The sequence below is a fragment of the Myotis yumanensis genome, unplaced genomic scaffold (assembly GCF_028538775.1).
Source record: "Myotis yumanensis isolate MYYU_CA2020_CCGP unplaced genomic scaffold, mMyoYum1.0.hap1 SCAF_3, whole genome shotgun sequence".
Taxonomy (NCBI): domain Eukaryota; kingdom Metazoa; phylum Chordata; class Mammalia; order Chiroptera; family Vespertilionidae; genus Myotis; species Myotis yumanensis.
Window position 1 is genome coordinate 152,961,151 of NW_027223754.1, and position 23,745 is coordinate 152,984,895.

At 45.5% G+C, this 23,745-nt stretch overlaps 1 protein-coding gene and 1 pseudogene across 2 annotated transcripts in view; both read right to left on the reverse strand.

Annotated features, from left to right (window-relative positions):
- Positions 1-7,158, reverse strand: part of SRGAP1 (SLIT-ROBO Rho GTPase activating protein 1) — a 255,335-nt gene extending 248,177 nt beyond the window's left edge. The window contains exon 1 of one of the 2 annotated variants that reach the window (XM_070409810.1): positions 6,675-7,158. In XM_070409810.1, the coding sequence (XP_070265911.1) occupies positions 6,675-6,741 (67 nt within the window). In that variant the 5' untranslated portion in view covers positions 6,742-7,158. The remainder of the gene's footprint in view (positions 1-6,674) is intronic. The other variant, XM_070409811.1, reaches the window with a different exon arrangement.
- A 12,929-nt stretch (positions 7,159-20,087) lies between these two features.
- Positions 20,088-22,364, reverse strand: LOC139005402 (cyclin-dependent kinase 11B pseudogene; annotated as a pseudogene).
- Positions 22,365-23,745: the final 1,381 nt, after the last annotated feature.

A 23,745-nucleotide genomic window follows, 5' to 3' on the forward strand; every position in this document is an offset into this window, starting at 1 on the left:
AAATAAACTCTCAAATCAGAACCAGAGTTGAGAGTGTGTGGCTCCTAAGCTGGACCACATAGCACATAGCACAGGAGTGAACACACCCATCTCATGGTCAGAGCTGAGGTTTACTCCAACCCTCGCTGTGTTTCAGGACATGCTTTTGCTCAAAAATTTCTCCAAAACTAACCTATCTAAAAAAGAGGGAATATGCTAATTGACCCTCACACCGTCACAAAGATGGCGGCGCCCACAGCCAATAAGGAGGGAATATGCTAATTGACTGCCCCACCCTCAAATATGTTGTGCCCAGTCCCCTCAGCCCCACCTGGGTGGCAGGCACGTGGCAAAGCTGGGCTCACTCCCAGGCGGGCCTAGCCACTCCACGCTCCTGCCTCCGGAGTCCCCCAGCCCTCTTAGCCCCCCAGCCACCCAGGGCCGGCCCCAGGCGCAGGCAAGCCTTGGATGGTGGCTGCCCAGCCACTCAGGGCCACCCAAGGCTCAGGTAACCAGGGCCGGCCAAGGCTTGCACTGCCAGCAGTGGCAGCAGCAGAGGTGTGATGGGGAGTCACCTTCTCCTGATCGCCAGGTCGCCTCCTGCCCCTGAGGGCTCCCGGACTGTGAGAGGGGGCAGGCCGGGCTGAGGGACGCCCCCTCCAGTGCATGAATTTTCATGCACCGGGCCTCTAGTTCCTTAATATGCTCTGAACTCCATCTAACTAATCAGGTTTTCTGGGCAACATAAGAGGGCTTATTGCAATGACTGCAATCAGCTTGATCAAAATACCAAGCAAGTTGCATTTGTATGTATTCACCACTGTCTGTCTTGATCTGAAGGCCAGCATGTGAAACTGCTGCTTGGGCACTGTGGTTTCTTAAAAGGATCTTGGTTGAAAAAAACAATGTAGTTACAGTTCATCAATTTCATTAATTGATGCTCACAGACCAGAGTTGCTATTCTCTCTTCAGTCAAGCTATGATTCCTTCAACGCATATAAAGTCTGAATAGGTAAGTGTTCTATCTACCTCTGCTCTACTTTGTGAGGAATCTGAAAGAAAACCCCTGCTACTGGAAAGCAGGTGAGCTGGGTTCCAGTCCCTAGTAGTTACCTGTGTAACTCTGTAATTATGCCTCAGAATTACACATTAATAATGTGGAATAGAAAACAGCAACAATTTAAATGAGAGTAGGACAGGAAGTGTTTAAAGTCCCTCCTAGCTATAAAGTTTCAATTCATCATTTAAGTTGTTGCTGTTTTCTATTCCACATAGATGCAAGAACATTAGATGTACACATAGATTCCATATAAATGACAATGGCACTTTTACTTTCCCTGTTAAAATCTATTGCATGACATGGGGTCATTTCAAATTGAACTGGCATTTGCTCATGTTCCATCTGCTACCAAAACGGACTGTTTGTAATCCAGGCAGCTGAGTAGTCGAAGAACAACAGATTGCCTTGGCATTTCCTGTACATGTGGCACGTAGATGAGTATGAGATTATTCCTAGGAAAACACTGCAAATAATAGCTGTCAAGTCTTGGCAACTAACAACTAGCATTATTAAAAGAAAACACAACTGCCCATCCATGCATCCCACCTCTCGAAATGGTTTTTGATTCTTTGGGTTCCCATATACGAACGGGTATTTTTTCATATGTGCTCCACACTATTTTGGTTGCAGAATTCAAAAATTACATAGATCATTAACACCCACCGATGGTCCCCAAATCCCTGGTGAGCCACTTGTTAACACTCTTTTCCACTGCTAAGCTTTTTGCCAGAGATGCTAACAAGTAGCACAGTCAAATGGTTTGCGTTTCATACACTTTTCCAGTCATGCTTTTTAAGGGCCTGTACAAACAAGACATTAATTTCTCTGGATTCTAAATCTTTGGGAAGCTGACCAACATGCATAAAATTGTCAGTCTTTCTCTTCCTCTATATACACACATATGTATATACACTGAGTGAATTAGTTATGCAAATAATAATAATAAAACCTTGAGAGTATTTGCTTAGGAAGTTTTCAATATTCAGTATTTTTGGAAGTGTCGATGAAGTACTGATGGGGTGGTCATCATAATCTGGCCACTCAGTGTATATATACATTAGAGGCCCGGTGCACGAAATTTGTGTACTGGGTGGGGGGGTCCCTCAGCCTGGCCTGCGCCCTCTTGCAGTCCAGGAGCCCTTGGGGGATGTGCGACTGCTGCCGCAGAGGCAGGAGAGGATGCTGCCACTGCTGCTGCGCTCGCCAGCCATGAGCCCAGCTCAGGGCTTCTGGCTGAGCGGCACTCCCCCTGTGGGAGCGTACTGACCACCAGGGGGCAGCTCCTGCGTTGAGCGTCTGCCCCCTGATTATCAGTGTGTGTCATGGCGACCAGTCGTTCGGCCATTCGGTCGATTTGCATACTAGCCTTTTATTATATAGGATGTATATGCATATGTATATATATATATTTAAATTTTTTAATTCTCAATGGAGGAATGAGGATATTGTTTTTCCATTGAATTTTCTTTTTAGAGAGAGAAGGGAGGGGGAGGAAGAGAGAGTGAAGAGAGAGAAACATCGATGTGAGAGAGACAATCAATTGGTTGCCTCCCACACATGCCCTGGCCAGGAGCAGGGATAGGACCTTTAACTCGAGTACCTACCCTTGACTGGGAATCGAACCCACAGCTCTCCAGTGCCCAGGCTGACACTCTAACCACTGAACACACCAGCCATGGCTATTCTATTCTTTAACTACTTGTATGATTCCCAATTCTCCTCTTAAAGTTCTGCTATACTTTTCTGAACATGGTTTTATTATGTTTATGTACTCTCTATTGCATTACATTTTAATTCCCTGAGTACTCAATACACAGTGTTTGTGAATTCATTATGAAAAAAAGTGAAAGCAAAGATAACTCTCCCCAACACATGGCAGCTGAGAGAAAATGCGAAATGGCATGAAAATTTTACTAGGTGATTAATATGAATTGACATGACATCTTTGATTAGACTCAAGGACCCTTAGGATGAGAGTGTCCAAACTCCTTATCTTATAGAGAAGAAACTCAAAACCCAGACGGAAGCTAAATGACTTGCCCAATATGATACATCTAACTAGATACATTTATAATGTTACACATAAAATTATACATTATCACCTAGGATAGTTCTTTTCACGGTTGACAAGAGCTCCATAAAATCTGTTCCCAAAACATGTGCAGACAGCCACAGTGGCAAAATCCACATCTGGAGTCATTCCTTTAGATCAAAACATTATATCAGAAATTCTGAAATAAATGCAACTGTTTTAGGGAAATGAGAGAGTATAAGAAAAAACACACATAATAAAAAAAGAGTTTTGAAATCACTCATATACCTAATTCACCCAGGGAGACCAATATCTGTGGCTTAATTCATTGGGAACAGACCTACATCTTCTCCTAATGAGGCCAACACAATCAAGTTTTCCTTCAGCAATAGACAGGCCACATTTCTTTTGTTTTTCATCAGATGAAATAACTGGCTAGAATTAAAAGAGCTGGCTGTTCCAAAAACACACACTGTGTCTTTAAACACCGGATTAGCACTCTGGTAGGGTAAGACACTGAGCCTGAAAGGACTCAGGAAATTAAACAGAAAATCGGAGTCCTGGCTCTCGTGCCATCCTTACTAAAGAACCTACTCTCCACCCATATAACCATAACTAATGGACATAAGACACTGGGGGGTAAGGGAGGGCAGGGGCTTGTCAAGGGCAGGGGGGGAAAAAGGACACTTATGTAATACCCTTTGTAATACTTTAAGCGAAAAATAAAAAAAATAAAAAATAAAAAAAACAAAAACAAGAACCTACTCTCACTGTAGAACAGGGGCCTCAAGCACTATTTAAACAGCATTTCTCTCCCACTCTCTTCTTGATTTTGTATACAAGTACAGCTGAATCTGTGCCATTAAATGTGTGCATGGTCTGACTTCACAGTATCCCCTACTCCCATATTTGCATATGGATATAATGTTCTAGGTTAGAAGACATGCAAGTGTTGCTGGAGAGGTAATTCAAGTCTGCTCACAGGTCCTCATGAGAAGGGCAGGTCAAGTGCAGTAAAGAGTCATAAAGCGGCCTGAGGACTCCAGGGTGTGTATCAGTTAGGGTTGAAGGGAATAGAGGAGAGGTCACTTTTTGTGGGATAAAATTTGTTCCAAAAATAATCTCCACCATGTTCATACACACATTTTAAACATTGCAACACCTCCCATTTGATTGCTTTTTAATTAATGTAGAGGGTCTATGCACAGAAGTAACCATATGTGGACGAAAGGGGCCACATGCTGACCTGACAAGCTCAGGAGAGGCCTGCATGGCAGTTTTGCAGACTCGGAGACCTAAAGTAACCACAAAGGATGGTCTGAAATTAAACTTTAACTAAAAGCAGTTATGGTGGGCAGTTACGTCCTAGGCTAGTATCTTCACTGACAAGGTCAACCTGTACCTTAACTGAGCCTATCTGTCTTTTTGCATCTATGATAACATACCCTTGAAATGTCTGGGTAACTTGTGACTTCCCTGTATCTGGAGCCCCTGGGGCACAACCAAATGTGCTGGGCCCCAGGACAGATACCACAAATTCCTTCATCATCATGTTAATTGCTCCTACACCCACCTAAGTATGTGTCCATCATTTTACTTTTTATCCTATCCCAGAGGTTCCCCCCCAACCCCCACCTCCACCCCCCACCCCCCCACCCCGATTCGCTTAATCCCATCTCCTTAATCTATCACCAATGAATTTCATGTAACCCACCTATGTTCCTCCTTTGATTGGAATGTATAAATACGGATGTAACCCCGCAATTCTCCGGAGCACTATCTCAATTTGTTGAGGTTCTGCTTCCTGGCATATATCGACAGTTTGGCTCAAATAAACTCACAAAAATTCTTTACAGGTTTCAATGGTTTTTTTTACGTTAACACATATAACTATAGAATTCATACTCTGAAAGAAATTAATCATGAGAATATTTTTCAGATAAGAACTTGATCATGGACAAATGGCCTTAGAGCAGAAATAACTAAGCCAATACTAGGAAATACATGCAGCGGGAAAGCCAGACTGCCACCCATGGAGGACCTGCCACAAAGAGCCATGTGGAACACTGCACAGAGGAATAGTGACGATGAACAGGTGTTCTACCATAGAATGAGAGAGTTTAAGCTGTGCTGGACTCATTAAGAAAATGAATGGCTCAGTGGATAGAGCGTGGGCCTGCGGACCAAAGGGTCCCAGGTTCAATTCTGGTCAGGGGCACATGCCTGGGTTGCCGGCTCGTGCAATATATTTGTTAAAAAAGAAAAGAAAAGAAGGATGTGCTTACTACCAAGTTTTCCTGTCTCTAAAGAAATAATTACTTCTCTGCTAATAAAACGTCCAGGTCAATGGAACCAGGTCCTATAAGTATAAATTATCTGAATTACAAGCGGATAAACATCTTCCCGAGCCATGTTTAGCTTAACTCCATTGCAGGGGTCAGCAGAAAGGAAACCCGAGCCCCTGGGCTGGTACACTGTGCGCCTGGCGTCAGGCTGAGCTGGTCCAGACCCACGCTCAGGTGATAGGTCCTTTCCCAGGACGCCAGGCATTTTCACAACTTGACCACACAAAAGAACACCCAAGGCAAGTACAGGAACGCCTTTCCTAAGACTGTAGCTGTACAAACACAGGTGTCTACAGAGCAATTTTAATGAACTTTGCATTGAATATTCCAAAGAGCAGTAGGTACCTCCACACTCCATCCATTGTCTCAATAGAGAAAGCTACCCTGAGAGACCACAAAAGAGGTGGGGGGGGGGGGGGGCACAATAAACATCCATGTTTATGAAACACTTCAACGGCAACACAAAATACTTGTTCTAGAGAGAAAATATCTCTCTCTCAAACCACAAAAGCACGTAAAAATGTTCAGTCAACCTTAAGTAGGTTCCTTCATTAGTTGACAATGTAAGTGTCAACTACTGAAATATTCAAATCTTCATTTCACATGCAAGTGGCTTCCAGCAAATGATAAAGCAATATTCCTATTCCCGGGTGAGGGTGAAAGATGGCAGTGAGAATTCCGGCCCTCTGGAAAGGAGGAGTCGGATCTACTAGTCCTTGCTCGGCTGAACTGCCAGGCTTCCCGGGAGTTGTTCTATAAAGGGGGCCTCGCCCTAAGAAATGAAGAGTGAACAGTGTCAATGTCAAAATTGCCTGCACCCAATGAAGCTCTAGACCACTTGGTGTCCTGACTTCAAGAAAATGACTCCTATAAAAAAATTGTGGTGTGACAATGGCATCATTTTAAAAGAATAATAGGGATCGTGATGACGGGGAGAGCTGGGCAGGAACCGCGGGTGCTGCCTGCCGCCCATGTAAGTTGCCCAGCTGAAGGCGGTGGTTAAGTTAAAGCCCTTTAGGAGGTGCGCGCTGGCAGCCAGGGAAAACCACCGGGTTTCCCAGCTCCCGGGGGTTTGACGGGACTCGTATTGGGACTGGGATTGTCTTGTACGACGAAGCCCCCGGTGGCTCGGCCAGGCGCTCCAAGTGTCCCTCGCAACCTCCCTCCGACGCAGACCCCAAGTTAGAAATGCAACTCCCCGAGAGCACAATGACAAGAAAGCACACAAAAGGAGCGAGGCGGCCGCTCCCATCCTTACCTTTGACTTGACTTTCATACTCGGCTATGATCTCTTTGTCCTTTTTGAATCTGCTCGGAGTGGACATTATCCAGCTGTTGTGGGTTTGCTTTCAATGGGCAAGTTCGGTTAGGTGGTCACAAACCAGTCCCCTTGGAGAGGCGGAGAGCTGAGCTCCCACACGCCAGGAACCGAGGCAGCACCGGCAGGCGGTAAAGGAGAGGCGGGAGAGGCGGAAAAAGGGAGCGAGCCGAGCACTAGATTAACCCGGGCGCCGGCACCATGCTCCCGGGTCAAGCAGCCGTCGGTGATCCGGAGGGTGCCCGGAGCGGGGGCCCGGAGAGGCCAGGCGCGCAGACGAACTCCAGCGAGCGAGTGGCGGGGGGCGTCTCCCTGCCCACCCCGCCCGGAGCCCGGCCACTTCCTCTACGACTGCTGGGCGGACGCGGGGTTCGCGCCGGCGCTCCGCACCATTGTTAGAAACCGCACCGGGCGCTCGGGGCAGGGCCCGCGGGGGAGGGCGGGCGCCGGAGAACGTGCGCACCGCGGGCGCAGCCAACCTCCCTTCCTGCTCCAGCCGCCGGCTCCGCGCTCAGGGTCCCGCCGGGTGGGGATGCTGCTGCCGCGCCCGCCGCGCTTCCGTCGGCAAAGGCTGCCGCCGCCACCGGGGCAGAGGGATCGCAATCCTACAGCCGGTCCCGCGGAAGACGGGAGGGCGGCTGGGCGCCGCTCCAACGCGTCCTGGGCGCAGTCCCGCCGGAGTTCAGGTCTCCAGAGCCGGCTCCACGAGGGGCCTCTGCCTTCCTAGCCACCGGGCGCCGACGCTGCCGCTGTCTCCCCGTCTCCCGTTCCGCTGCTGCCCCCCGGAGGCCGCCGGCCACACTCGCACTCGCGCCGGGAGGAGCCGCGCCCCCAGTGGCCGCGAAGTTGCCGGCGCGCCCGCGGCCCGCGGCTCCCGGCTCTCGGCGAGTGAGCTGCAGGCGGCGACCGGAGAGATGGGGCCGACTCGTGGGAGGGGACTGCACGGTCGCCCCTGCCAACCTCCGTCCCCGCCCCGCCGGGTGGGGGGAAGGCCGGTCCGGTCTGGGAAGATGGATGCCTCCCGTGGCCAAGCGCAGCCCCGCCCCGGCCTCGCGCCTCCCTGCGCTTGGTTGGCGCGGCCGGGATCGCTGTCCCAGACGCTGGGAAACCTCTTCCCAACCTGGGACTCTTCTTTGGCCGAGGGTGGGAGACCTGGAGGGGCCTCTTTTCAGACCCCATGGCAGAAATCCAGAGTTGGATGTCCCCATGACAGAAAGGATGTGACTCCCAGATGCTGGACCCCAGTAGGAAAACGAGACTGAATTGTGAACGACGTGGCTTTTCACAATCAAAGGAAGGCGAAGCTCCTCAATCGAAGCGGAGAAAATACCCCACCTCAATACAATATTCTCCCATCCTCGCAGTAGCTCGGGGAGCTAGGACGGTGGGAAAGGCGGGAGTGGGAATAGGTCGCACTTAGGAGGTCACTACCTTTTTGACAGCAGTATATATAAAATGTTTTCCCTGCAAAATCTGAAGAGTAGGGAATTTTAGGCTTCAATCGTTCATTCATTCATGTATCCAAGTTCTTCCTGCAGGCCAAACGCCGAGCTAAGAGCGAGGGACTCAGTGGTTCAGACCCTGCCCTGAAGGATCTCATATCTATTGTGATATAAATAAATAATTACAGGCGGCACAATACGCTGTAAGAGAAATACTCCTAGCTTTGGGAGCCCTGAGGAAGGAGAAAAGAGATTTGGGAAGAAAGGCTTTCCAGAGAAATGGTATTTGAACTGGACTTAATGGATGAATAGTGAGTAGTTTGGTCAACCCAGAGAGTTTACGGGTTGCATTGGGGGGGGGGGGGGGGGGGAGCTAATCATACCCAGACAATTGCAAATGGAGTTACAAGATGTCCTCCACTAAAATACCAGATCCCTGAGAGCTGAAAAATATTCATATACATGCATGTTTCAATTGATCATCGCGTTGTTTTTAATTGCACAGCTTTAAAAAATGTTTTTTAACATTATTTTTATTGATTTCAGAGAGGAAAGGAGAGGGTGAAAGAGAAACATCAATGATGAGAATCATTGATCAGCTGCCTCCCGCACGCCCCCTACTGGGGATCCAGCCCGCAACCCGGGTACATGCCCTTGACCAGAATAGAACGGGGACTCTTCAGTCCACAGGCTGATGCTCTATCCACTGAGCCAAACCGGCTAGGGCTAAAAATGTGTTTTTAAGCAAATCTTTTTACTTTATAACAGGCTAGAATGTAAGGGAAAATATTAAAAATTTAAGTTGTTTTTCTCCCCCACTTTGCACACAAGAGATTAACTCTGGAACCCTGACTGCCCTAATTTCATGTGGAACTGTCTTGTGTAAGAGCTGAGGGTGAAGAGCCAGCATATCCAAAGCAGAGGCTGGGAGGAAGGTCAGGGCCAGCTGGGAGAGGCCTCCTGTGCTTAGCTCTTGGACACAGTTCTGCAGACAGCAGGGAGCCTTTTAAGTAGAGAAGTGTCATGATCACATACATGTTTTATAAAGATAACTGTTGGCAGTGTAGAAAGATAGGTTGGCCATGGGGAGAGAGAGACCAGAGGCAAGGATCTTGCTTTGCGATTGTGTAGTTAAATCTAAATGTGATTCATATCAGCCATCCATGGTGTTACTGGAATTTATTTATTTAAATATATTTTTACTGATTTCAGAGAGGAAGAGAGGGATAGAAATATCAATGATGAGAGACAATCATTGATCATCTGCCTCCTGCACGCCCCACACTGGAGATCGAGCCTGAAACCTGGGCAAGTGCCCTGACCCAGAATCAAACCATGACCCCCTTGATTCATAGGTTGATGCTCAACCACTGAGCCACACCAGCTGGGCTGGAATTTACTTTATATTTACACCTGAGAAATGCAATTTATTATTATCTCAGTTTTAGTCTTTGAAAGAAAGCTATTTAAAACCCAAGGACAAGCCCTGGCCAGTGTGGCTCAGTTGGTTGGAGCGTTATCCCATGAGCTAGAAGGTTGTGGGTTCAATTACCAGTCAAGGCACATACTTAAGTTGCAAGTCCGAACCCCAGATAGGGCACATATAGTTGCCTTGATGTATTTTTCTCACATCAATGTTTCTCTCTCCCTTCTTCTTTCTCTAAAATCAATAAAAATAAATACTGTAAGTAAAAATAAAATAAAGGCATACACTTGGGTGAGGATGAAAAATTAATAATAATAATTTAGGGACAGTATCTTAATTATCTTTGATTTCATCATGGTGTCCAATAAACAGTCAATAAATTTTCTTGAATGTTAATGTCAGTATTAGTAAGCCACCATTGTATTGTTGCTGAGGACTGGGTCCCACCCACCAAACAGAGCATTTTGCAAACCTTCTTACAAGAACCCAACAAGGTGGACAGCATTGTTCTGATTTTGCAGATGAGAATCTGGAAAGTTCAGTAAATGTGGAAAGGCCTGCCGAGGCCAGAATTCCAGCCCATAGCAGATTGCCTCCAAAGTCGGTTTTCCTAATTTTCCACTCTGCTTCCTATGATGCATGTGAAACCAATTCATCTGCAGTGAGATGTGTGTGACTGATTCGTGGTTTTCCCTTGGTGAAGCTCTTCTGATCCAGCCATTCAATCTGATTGACAAGTCAATTATTCTTTTTTTAATTTATTTTTTAAAAATATTTTTTATTGATTTTTTACAGAGAGGAAGGGAGAGGGATAGAGAGTCAGAAACATCGATGAGAGAGAAACATCGACCAGCTGCCTCCTGCACACTCCCCACTGGGGATGTGCCCGCAACCAAGTTACATGCCCTTGACTGGAATCGAACCTGGGACCTTTCAGTCTGCAGGCTGATGCTCTATCCACTGAGCCAAACCGGCTGGGACAAGTTAATTATTCTTTCACAGTTTTCTCTTTGTCAGGTTCTCCTTATCTTTCCCGTATTTAAGAGTTCACTTTGCCTCACAAAGCTGGATATGGAGAATGCCTTTGACTTAAAAATCCAGAGATCCAGGTGACCGAACTTTGGGATACAGGCAACTGTGATTTTAATTCTGTGACTTTGCTCCCCCTTGTGGTAGCTGTTTTCTTAGTTATAAAGCTGGGACGGCTATTTGCACCTTACCCCGCTAAGGCTTACACCCTGGCCACACTTACTTTTTAAGGGACATGTGAGAAATTTGCAGGGCCTGACAGTGGGATCCCTACTACATATTAATCCACCTGTCAACTAGTATTTTTCTTTCTGGACCACCCCAAATTTCCAGAAATAGAAATTACTATACTATCTGACCAGATACCCTGGAGTAGGTAGGGGTGCTTGCAGCCACAAAAAAAACCATTCATCTTACTGCAGTTTCACTTTGGCCCAGTGCTAAATAATTTAAATCATTTTTTAGAAAAGTTAAATACAGCCCTAGCTGGTTTGGCTCAGTGGATAGAGCAACCGTTGTACACACGTGTGTTTCTTTGTTACTAATGTTGTGGCCCCACGCCATAACAAAGAAACACAATTTCCAGAAGATGAGGCCCAGAAATCAGGATTTTAAAAAGATTCCCAGGTGATTCTAATGTGTAGCCAAGGTTGAGAACCACTGCAACCCCTTGCTTGGCTTCTCCAACTGTGAGCAGTTGGATTGCATTTTGTTATTATGTCCTAGGGCAGTGTATTATAAAGTGTGATCTTACCATTAATCGGCTACAAGAGAATCACCTGGGGAGTCTGTTTGGAATTCAGACACATGGGAACTCCTCTACACTTAAAGCCACACTTCTCAACTTTAATGTGCACACAAGTCACCTGGGAGTCTTGGTAAAATAAGGTTCTGGTGCCTTCTGCAGTGAGGCCTTGAGAGTCTGCATTTCTAATAACCTAAGCCCTGCTGATAATACTTTCCTAAAGACCTCACTTTGAGGAGCAAGGACCCATAGGGTCTGAATTTGGGGTGAGGGGGAGTCCCCATGTGATTCTTCTCAGTCAGAATCTTTGCCCAAGGCCAAGGGTACCAAAAGCATATCCTTACAAAAGATTTGCTGCGTTTACCCAAACAATGTTGACACTGTCAACATTTTTTTTTTCCAATTTAATGTAGCTCTAAGAAACTGAACTGTTTTCTCCTCCAAGATAATAAAAGTTTTGTTTTAACCTTTTCATCTGTAAAATGGAGATAATAATTACCCAGATGGGTTTGAGGTTTGTGGTAGAAATTCAATGCAAAGTGCATATCAAGCACTTAGCCACCAAGCTGCATACATAATAAGTGCTAAATAAATGTTCTTGTCATTGTTATTGTGGTGCAGCAAGTTAACTTCCAAGTTTATAGCAAAACCCTTGCAATCTTGAAGGACCTTACAGTGTGTTTATCTGTCTTATATATCTCCTTGTGTAAACCTCCTATGTTAATTGAGAATTTCTTTGGTCTTAATGAGTTTGTTAATTTATTAGTGTCTGCATTTCCTATACACTGCCTCAAATCTTTTATAGAATAATTTCTATGGTCTATTCAGTTCTAATCAACAAATATTTATTATCTATGAATGTAACAGAGTGATTTTCGGCCTCTCTGACTCCATCTTATTCAAGCCTGCTCTATTCCCATGGCCTTTGGGTTAATAGCTTCTGCTTAGTCTTGGATATAGACATGCTAATCATTAGAGGAATTCTGCTTGCAGCTTGAGTTTTACAAAAATAGCCCCTTACCAGAAAGTGCCTCTCCCAAGGAGATAAAGGAAATAAGTACAAAAATCTTTGTTTATCAAAGATTTGCAGGAATCTCATGACCAGGCTCACATGGACTAGAATCAATAGGCTAAGAACAAAGAAGTTTCACAGTCTGCCTCGGACCCCTGCTGGGGCCCACATGTCTTGGGTCATTAATCACCTATTGCCCCTTCTGTTTTCCCCTTCCCTAGGCACAAAAGAAGCCTGCATTTTGTACTTCCTTAAGATGGGCTTGAGACACTACCAGGGCTTCCATCTTCTTGGCTTTCCAAATAGAGTCACTTTCCTTGTCCCAACACCTTGTTGCTCGACTTACTGACTGTTGTGAGGTGAGTGGTATGAGCTTAGACTTGGTTATATTGAAGTATGGTAGCAACCATCTCAGGTAGAAATTATAGTTTAACTTTAACCCTGCTGTTTGGCTTATGTACCTATTTGCTTTGTTTAACAATGGACAGGTTATTTTGATTTTCTGAATTATATAAATCATTCCATTCGATTAAATGCCTTATTGATTGTAATGTGAATATCCCATGGGTTGTGGTCATACTGGTCTTAGAAAGCACATTTTTCCTTCACCTGGGAAGGACAGCACAGTTATCCCAACGTCAGAGGGCTCTAGACCCAAAACTGTAATTTAGATAACATGCCTAAGTTTAACCCAGGTTACCCAAGGGCTCTAGATAATGTGTTTATAACATGATGTTTCTGCTTCTGTAAACTGCTTTTTGCAAACTAGGTTCCTCATTCCAGACCCAAGGGCTCTAGATAATGTATTTCTGTCAATTCAGTGACCCCGAGACCCAAAACTATAATTAACATGCTTAATTCTGCTTCTGTAAACTGCTTTTTTCGAGCCAGGTTCCTCATTCCAAACCCTGGGATGTAATTAATACCTTTGTGATTTTTTGCCTATATAACCCTGGAGCTGCAACCATCTTGTTACTATGAGATTTGGGGAATGGCCCCCTCATAGTCTCGGATTGCAATAAATGTGACTCTTTAATTTGACTTCTTGAGGCGTCCTTCTGTGATTTGCGGGGTACATTACAACAATATCAAGTTGAATTATTGGACATTGCTGATATTTGACCATTTTCAACATAAGAGATGGCAATGTTAGAGGATTTAACAAAATGGTAGAACATCACACTCTACAATTGCTATAAACAAAATCCAACAATTAACCCACTTCTGAACATCCCAGCGAAGGCTCAATTGAACCCTGCCCAAATCTAAGCAAATCCTCACTCATAAGTTGGATTAGTCTAGTGTGATTTGCCAGGTAATCGGTAAATCAAGAAATATTAATCATTGTTTAAAAAAGAAAAAAAAAAAACTTGGCCCACAATGTAAAGCAGCTTGTGGAAATGGACCGTATAAATATCCATTTCCCCTTTCCTGGCATCAGAGTAGTAAAGAAAAGCTGTCCAAAGATCTTGCCAATTTCATTCTGAGGCACTTTTCCTGGCAGGGAAGAAGGTGGGATACAACAATAAGGGTGCCTTTAAATGAGGCCCTAGAACAAGAGATACTAAGGAGAGGAGCAGGAGAGACCAGCTAGAAAAGACAGAAGAACCTCAAGGTCACAGGGAGAGAACAAGCAAAGGAAGCAAGGAAATGAATGATTCTTTTAAAATGTTCAATTGTAGCCTGGCTGGTGTGGCTCAATGGTTGAGCTTGGACCAATGAACCAGAGATAAGAGTTTTGATTCCTGATCAGGGCACATGCCCAGATTGCAGGCTCTATCCCCAGTAGGGGGCATAAGGGGCAGCTGATTGATGATTCTCTTTCATCATTGATGTTTCTCTCCCTCTCCCTTCCTCTCTATGAAATCAATTTAAAAAACACACTTAAAATATATTAAATTGTAGCATTTAGCACTCTCCCCCCCCAAAAACCTTACCTCTGATTTTCAAGAAAACTCTTCAAAGTGAAAATAAAGCAGCTTTTAAATATCTTTAATTTTCTTTGAATAAAACTGCTTTATAATATTTTTAACCAACTGCTTAAAATCACCTGTTCCATTTTGTACAAATCAGTATTAAAATAGAATGTGCTGTGCTCAATCTCATATTCACAACTTCCAAACCCCCACACATAATTCTCTTCTCATGAAAGTTGCCATTTTTTGCTTGGAAATCCTACTACAACTTCCCATGTGGCTGCCTCACAATATAAGCAGAATATGAATATTCAATGAACTCATCCTGAGGAAAGTATTAAATCCCACCACTTATACAAAACAACAACAACAAAACAGAAGAAGAAGAGAGATGGTGTTATTACTCAGAGGAAAACAGCCAAAGTTAGGCAAGAAATGGCAGCTGAAACTCGGCTGTCAGAATCAGAGATGGATTAGTAGGCAGAGCCAACTCCAACAAAAAAGAGATGTATCACCAAGAAAGAGATGTATCTCGAATGCTTATATTTTAGGAAATGAATGACAGACTCCTCCCCTTCTTGACATTATACTTTGGCAGCACACATTCGAAGGCTGCCTGATTTTGTCACCTGTCTGATTATAGTATTTTCTCAGTTTACGTATAGATATGCTCCTGTGAGTGAACCAGGGAAGCCAAGGTTGGTAAATAGAACTCTATTTAAATAGAATGGAGACATTTACTATTTAAAAGAATCTCAAGGTACAGCCTTTTATAAAGCAAAGAGCATCTCTGGAAAATGATTATCATTTGTCCTAATGTTTTGGTATAAATTTGAACTTTTATGTATAAGGTTATTTATTTATTTATGTAAATCCTCACCCGAGGATATTTTTCCATTGATTTTTTAGAAAGAGTGGAAGAGATAAAGACAGAAATATCTATGTGAGAGAAACACATTGATTGGTTGCCTCCTGCACGCTCCCCGACCAGGGCCCCGGCTGGGGAGGAGCCTGCAACTGAGGTACGTGCCCTTGACTGGAATCAAACCCGGGACCCTTGAGTCCACAGGCTGACAGTCAAACCACTGAGCAAAACTGGCTAGGGCTATTTATTTTTAATCCTTACCCAAGGATAATTTTTCCCATTGATTTTTAGAGAGACAGTGGAAGGGAGGAAGAAGGGAGGAGGAGAGAGAGAAAGAAAGGTAGAGAAACATGGGCATGAGAGAGACACAGCAATTGGTTGCCTCCCACACGTGACCCGAGATACATGCAGGAATCAAACCCGAGACCCTCCGGTCCAAGGGCTGATGCTCTAACCACTGAGCAACTGACCAGGGCATGTCTTCCTTTAAAGCAGTAGTTCTCAAACCAATCAGAACCAATGCTGCCTTTAAAATATTTTTTAAATTTCATTTGTTTATTTTTTGAGCAGTTTAAAGTTTACAGAGGGCAGAAAGCATAAGAGAGCATAAATAAATTTTGATCTATTCATGTAATGGAATTTAATACAGCAGTGAGAAACTTACAACTACTGGTATAGTTCATACTTAATAATACAATGGATTCTAATGTTGAGTAAAAATAACAGAAGCAAGTCCTAGAGGAATACATTAAAAATGAAACCACTTTTACAAGCTCAAAAACATGTATAATCAATAGTATGTGTTTATACATACATATATATGATACACACATATATACATATATACATATTTGTTAATACATACATATATATGTGAACATATACATATATATGTATGTATAAACATATATGTATGTATTCACATATATATCCTATATAATAAAAGCATAATATGTTAAGTGTCCAACCGATTGGTCAACTGTTAGGTTGACCACTCAACCAGCCACTATGATGCGCATTGACCACCAGGGGGCAGACACTCTAACTGGTAGGTTAGCTTGCTGCTGGGGTCTGGCTGATCATGGCTGGGTGAGAGGGCCAGACATGCCCTGGAGCCCTCCCGTGGTCCCTCATTGGCCAGCTGGTCCACATCGGCCCAATTGGGAATGGTCGAGACAGCCCTGATTGCTGGCCAAGGGACCCACCTGTGCACAAATTCATGCACAGGGCCTCTAGTATATATATAATTTTTTAAAAAAATATGTTATTGATTTTTTACAGAGAGGAAGGAGAGGGATAGAGAGTTAGAAACATCGATGAGAGAGAAACATCGATCAGCTGCCTTCCGCACACCCCCTACTGGGGATGTGCCCACAACCAAGGTACATGCCCTTGACTGGAATCGAGCCTGGGACCCTTGAGTCCACAGGCTGACACTCTATCCACTGAGCCAAACTGGCCAGGGCAAGTATATATATAATTTTTTAAAAGACAACAAAATGAGCCTGGCCACAGTGGCTCTGTGGTTGAGCACCAACCTATGAACCAGGCGGTCACGGTTTGATTCCTGATTGGGGCACATAGCCAGGTTGCAGGCTTGATCCCCATTAGGAGGCATGCAGGAGTCATCCGTCAATGATTCTCTCTCATCATTGATGTTTCTATCTCCCTCTCCTTTCCGCTCTGAAATCAATACAAATATACTTTTAAACTAAAATAAAAGACAACAAAATGATAAATAAAATTCAGGGTAGTGGTTATTTCTGAAAGGAAGAACCAGGCATCAGAAACGGAAACAGGATGGCCGGTGTGGTTTAGTGGTTGAGTGTCGCCCTATGAACCAGGAGGTCACGTTTTCATTCCCTGTTAGGGCACATGCCTGGGTTGTGGGCTTGGTCCCCAGTAGGGGGCATGCAAGAGGCAGCTGAATAAATGATTCTCTCATCATTATTGTTTCTATCTCTCCTCCCTTCCTCGCTGAAATCAAAATATGTTAAAAATAAATAAATAAAAATAAATATTTTTTAAAAAGGAAGGAAAACATTAGTAGATGCAACTTACAGGGTGATGAGGTTATGGGTGATAATTATAGTATTGTGCATCATAAGTATATATAATGCACATATACATATGTGTATGTAACATACATTTTAAAAAGTTAGATGCACTTAAATATATTTTTATTGATTTTTACGGAGAGGAGTTCTAGCCTGCAACCTGGGCATGTGCCCTGACTGGGAATGGAACCGGCCACCTTTAGGCGCACAGTCCAACGCCCAGCCAACTGAGTCACAATGGCCAGGGCAATGACATCTTTATTTTTAAATACAAATTAAAAATGAAATAAATGAAAGTGAATTCACTAGCATTACTGAGGTTTATTTATTTATAGCTGACTGAAGATCTATTGAGCAAATTCCATGCACAGGCGACATGGTAGATGCCAGCGATCCAGTGATGAGAGGAGACAAATAAGGCTCTTGGAAGCTTCTATTTCAGTGAAAAGAGAGAGGAAGAGACACTTTCTTCCAGTGGACTCAGTGGTTTGAGTTTCTGAGGCTGCTTCTACTAGGAGTACCCTGGGGGTGAAATTCAGAGACAGTGTACAATTGAGAAATGCAGCTATAGCTGGTGCCAGGGTTTGAGGCTTTAGGCCAATCTCTATTGGACTTCACCCACATTGCTGGACTTTTGTTCCTATGAGCAAGCAGGTTCTTCTGTGTTGTTGATGTCTTTCTTTAAGCTTGTTTGAAATGGGTTTTCTGGCATTTGCAACAGAGCAAGTGCTAATGGACACAGCCCCAGGGAATAGAATAATAAGCCCCATTGCCAGGGGTGGCATTAGCAACTCAGGAAATATGTTTATCAAATTACTTCATGGCCAGTTCCATTCCTAGTCAGGGCACATGACCAGGTTGCAGGCTAGAGCTCCTCTCTCTAAAAGTCAATAAAATATATTTTTAAATGCATCTAATTTTTAAAAAGTCACATACACATATATGTATGTGTACCATGTATACTTATGATGCATAATACTATAATTATCACCCGTAACCTCATCACCATGTAAGTTGCATCTACCAAAGTTTTCCTTTCTTTTTAAAAAATATTTTGTTGCCGAACTGGTTTGGCTCAGTGGATAGAGCGTCGGCCTGCGGACTGAGGTCTAGGTAGTAGAAGTCCCTGGAACTTCAACACAGGCCTCTGGACTCTAAGTCCTATGGGTTTTCTGTTAGCCCCTAGGAAGTAAAGAAGTTAAGTTCACTGCTATAAAATTTCCCCAGGATTGGTCAACTTACCTGGCACTCTACTGAGATAGTGTGATGAAATCTCATGCACCCATTTTATTTTAAACTAGAGGCCCGGTGCACAAAATTCGTGCACTCAGGTGGGGTGGGGGGAAGGGATCCCTCAGCCTGGATTGCGAAGAGGGTGCAAGCCAGGCTGAGTTTAGATGATGAATTTACTATTCCAAGCATACAGAAAGCAGAGAGAATAACAAAATAAATACCCATGTTTGCATTTATCAAACTTTATCAAATCTAATGTTGCTATATTTGCTTTGTATTTCATTTTCTCACTCTTTTTCCAAAAGAAATAAGGATTGGTATATCATTAAATCTCCTGTGTGTTCCTCTGCTAATCTGTCCTTCTCCTGAGGCACTTTTATCCTGAAATTTGTGTGTTATCATTGACATACATGTTTCTATACTTTTATTTTTTTTCATTTTTATTTTTAAAAATATATTTTATTGATTTCTTACAGAGAGGAAGGGAGAGTTAGAAACATCGATGAGAGAGAAACATCCATCAGCTGCCTCCTGCACATCTCCCACTGGGGATGTGTCCGCAACCCAGGTACATGCCCTTAACCGGAATCGAACCTGGGACCCTTCAGTCCGCAGGCCGACGCTCTATCCACTGAGCCAAACCGGTTTCGGCTATACTTTTATTTTTAAAAAATCCTTACCTAAGACATGTTTTACTGCTTTTAAAGGGAGAAAAGAGAGAGAAACATTAATCGGTTGCCTCCCATATGTACTCCCACAAGGGATAGATCTTGCAATCTAAGTATGTGCCCTGAACAGACTTGAACTGGCAACCGTTTGGTTTATGGGACAGCACTGAGCTACCTGGCCAGGGCATGCTTTCATACTTTTAATATATGTGTATGTACTCATGAGCAATATGTAATAGCAGTGTTGAAAACAACACATGGTGTTAAGGCAATATATAGGTTGTTATTGTTTTAAAACTTTATATAAATAGTATCATATAGTACACGCCACACATTAATTTGCTGTCTTTTTAAAAAAATATATATTTTTATTGACTTCAGAGAGGAAGGGAGAGGGAGAGATAGAAACATCAAAGATGAGAATCAGTGATTGGCTGCCTCCTGCAAACCCCACACTGGGGATGTGCCCACAACCATGGTACATGCCCTTGACCAGAATCAAACCTGGGACCCTTCAGTATGCAGGCCAACGCTCTATCCACTGAGCCAAACCGGTCAGGGCCAGGCTGATTTTTAAGTTGATAATTTTGTAGGGCCCGCAAATGATGTTATACATATCCAAATGGCCTGTGGCAGAAAAAAAGGTGCCCCACCCTGAGCTAGAGCGATGCTACCATTTGTCCCGCCTCCCTGGGCATGTGTGTGCCCCACAGACCACCCACAATGATCATGGGTTACAGGGTGTACTCACCGCCTATTTTTTTTTTCATTTAATCTCTTGTTCTGGATTTATTTTTTTATTTATTTTTTTCCCATAAGGAAATAAGGTTTAATTCTACAAATTTACAAACGAAGACAAAATAGAAACAAAATCTGGAAAATGAGGCCAGCAGTTCGACTCGAGGCCACGTCACCGCAGCCCGGGCCGCAGCAACCTGTCATCGGGGCAGGACTGGGTCCCTGGTCCCGCTGTTTCTGGGGTCTACTCTGAACCTCAGAACTTGAGGCTGAAGCCAGGGCCTGTGGCCGAGGCCACCTGGTTGGTGGTGGTGAGGTGGAAGCCGGTCTCCTTCAGGTCATTGTCACCCAGCTGGCTGTAGCCGAGGCCTCCCTCGGGGGGGTCTTGGGCTGGTGCCACGCTTCACCCTTTGCTATTCACTCTTGGCGGGCCACGTGGGGAACATCGAGGGGTCGATGGGGAGGGGGGTCTCGCGGAAATACTCGTGCTTGAGACCGTCCTCTGCGGTGACCCTCCGCCCAGGAAAGTAGGTCAGGAACTTGTTCATGAGGTCAAAGCCCTGGTCAGAGAGCAGCGCCCCGAAGCGCTTGCGCAGGTTGCTGTAGGGGTACTTGGTGAAGGTCATCTTCTTCACGGCCGGCAGCTGGTTGTAGCCGGGCCAGATCTTCTCATTGGGTGTCCCCAGGTCCTTAAACACTTTGTTGATCTGATCAATCTCCGACTTCCCTGGGAACAGCGGTTTCTGTGTCAGCAGCTCCCCGAAGATGCAGCCCACAGACCACATGTCCACGGCCGTGGAGTACTCCTTGGCCCCCAGCAGCAGCTCTGGGGCGCGGTACCATAAGGTCACGACGACAGGGGTGTAGGCCTTCAGAGGGGACCCATACTCCCGCGCCCCCGAAGTCGCCCACCTGGAGGATGCTGGCGTGGCTCAGCAGCAGGTTGGAGGTCTCGAGGTCTCGGTGCAGGATCCGGTTGTCGTGCAGGTGCTTCACTCCGCACAGCAGCTGCATCATCAGTGTCTTCACCTCCCCTGGCAGGAAAGGCTGCTTCATGGTCTCCATCAGGCTCTGGAGCTCATGCTCCACGTAGTTCATCACAATGTAAATCTTGTCCATGTTGCTGTCCACGACGATCTTCCTGACCTTCACGATGTTGGGGTGTTGCGCCTTGAGAATGGTGCTGATCTCCCTCAGCGACGTGATTGGAAAGCCTTCCTTCTCCTTCTCCATTTTCAGCCGCTTCAGAGCCACAATCTCATCTGTCTTCTTGTCCTTGGCTCTGTACACCACCCCGTAGGTGCCCTCCTCGATCCTGTTCAGGCACTGGAACTCCCCCACACTGCGACAGCCCTGCAGGGCGGGCAGGTACTTGGGCAGCTCCTGCTTGGGCTCCATGGGCGACAGGGCTGGGGAGTCGGGCATGAACTCGCCTCCCGTCAGGGCGGTGCAGTGGGGGGTGCCCTCGCCCAGCTCTTCCTCCCCTTCTTCACTGTCCCCGGAACCTCGGTCAAATCGAACAACGGGGATGTGGTTCTCAGCCTCTGGCTCTCCGTCTTCACTCATTTCTTCCTCACTCACCTCCTCTGCCGACTGTCCAGATGCATCCTCAGGGTTGCTCCCAGTCTCCTCTTCCTCCTCTGATTCTTCACTGCTGCTCCCCTCCTCCACCTCCGCTTCCTCCTCCTTAGAACTCGACCCTGACTCCGCTGAGGAGGACTCGGCCGAGCTGATGTCTTGTAGGACAGACAGCAGGCCTCTCTCTTCCACCTTCTCTTCTTTCACTGGCTTCCGGCCGTCTCCCAGCTCAAACCTCTCCCGCGGAGGCCCGGCCGGGCTGCGGCTCCGGTGGCTGCCTGGTCCTCTCGCCCTGCTCGGGGACGTGCAGAGGCTTCCCTCCGGCCCCCCCCCCCTCCCCCCCCCGCGCGCCTTGCGCAGCTCCCTCTGCTCCCGCTGCTCCCGCTGCTCCTTCTGCTGCTCCCACAGCCTGCGCTCCCGCTCCCTTTCCAGCTGCTCCAGGCGGTCCCTCTCGCTCCGGGACTGCTCTCTCGCCGCCATCTCCCTCCGCTTCCGCCTCTCCCACTCCCGGCGAGTTCATCCTGCTCCTCTCGGTGCCGCTTCCTGCGCTCGTGCTCCCTCTCCCTCTCCTTCACTCTGGCGTGCTTGCCCCCTTCTGCTGAATGACTACGATGCCTGCGTTTCTCTTTTCTCCTCTTATCTTCCCTGTGATGAGCTTTTTCTTTCCGTGACATTTGCTGGGGTGGTTTGATAGTCAAAGAATCATCGTCCTCTCCTCTGTCCTCCATGGAGTCCTCCCTCCTGTAGGGCGAGTTCCTGATGGCGGTGGTCCCTCAGCTCCCCCTCCTGCAGGGAATCCCAGTCTTCAGAATCTTTTAAGCGCTTTATCTCTGCCTTCTCCTCTTGCTCCTTCTGTCGCTTCTTTTCCTGGAGAATCTCATCTAAGGTCTTCACTTTCCAAGAGTCCTTTGCATCACCCATTGGCGTGAAGCCACGCAGCTGGTCCCGAGCCTGAAGAGAAACTTATTGTATATTATTTTTTAGATTTGTGATAGGCAGGAAAACACCCCTCCTGCCCTGCACTCACCTGTTGGGGTCCACCCCAACAGGTTCAGGTCCAGGGGTTCCCAAAGGTGTGGACAGAGACAGCGTTCAGTTGATCAGCAGCCTAGCCGGGTTCTCTAGTCAAGTTCTCCAGCCAGGTTCTGTTGCGAGGTTCTGTCTTTATTCTCCTGCCACATCTGTATTTATACCAGTTGATTTTAATCCTATCCATTCTATTCCAAAGGTTAGGGCGCTTGTTATCTCCATTCCAAGGTCACTACTCTATTGTTCTGTTAAGCTACAAGGAAGTAACTGAAGGAGATTATCCTAAATAAAGATTATGTAGCTTAAGTGTGATTGTTCGTAGTTAAAGTGATTAACTACCCACCTGGCACTTAGTTAAGGGGTTTTACTGATTTTTCCCTTCCTTAGTCCTGTTAATCCCTAACTCCAGGGAAAAACCCCCACCTGGGGAAACCACCTTTCTCAGAGAGGTGACCTTGGTTAAAACACATAGCACTAAGAAGGGGAGCAAACATATTAAGAACAGTATGCCATATACGCCAGGTCCCTTGAAACATATGCTGTGCAGATGTTTCTTCCCTGCAGTGACTGTGTCAAGCAGCAAGGATGGACCAGCTTCTGGCATTCACCCCAAGATGTCCTCATCCTAATCCCTGGAACCTGTGACTATGTTACCTTTCACGGCAGAGAGGAATTCAGGTTGCAGGTGGAATGGAGGTTACTTTAAAGGAGGGAGCTACATTGCATTATCTGGGTGGGTAGGCCCAATGTAACCAATCACAAGGGTTCTTCTAAATTAAAGAGAGAGGTAGAAGGGGAGAAGCGGAGGCAGAGCAGTGTGAGAAAGGCTTGGCATGATGTTGGTGGTGTTGATGGTGCAGGAAGGATGCCAGGAGCCAAGGAAGGCCAGTGGCCTCTCAAAGCTGGAAAAGACAAGTAAACGGTTCCACCCATCCAGCCTCCAGAAAGCACACAGCCCTGCGGACACGTGGAGGTTAGCCTGATGCACTCCATTCTGAATTTCTGATTTCCAGAAATGTCAGGTAAAGGTAATAAATTGGTGTTGTTTTAAGCCATTACGTTCTTGGTAATTTTTTTTTATAGCAGCCATAGAAAATAAATAAAAGATTGTTATGTAGGCTTAATTCATTCATTTTAACTGCGAAGTAGAATTCCATTGGATGTGTTTTTTGCCTGCTCTCAAAGTTTTATTTGGGAGATTCGGTCATGTTGCTGCAAGTACCTGTAGTTTGTACAGTTTCATTAGTTTTCTATTGAGTGATTATACACATTT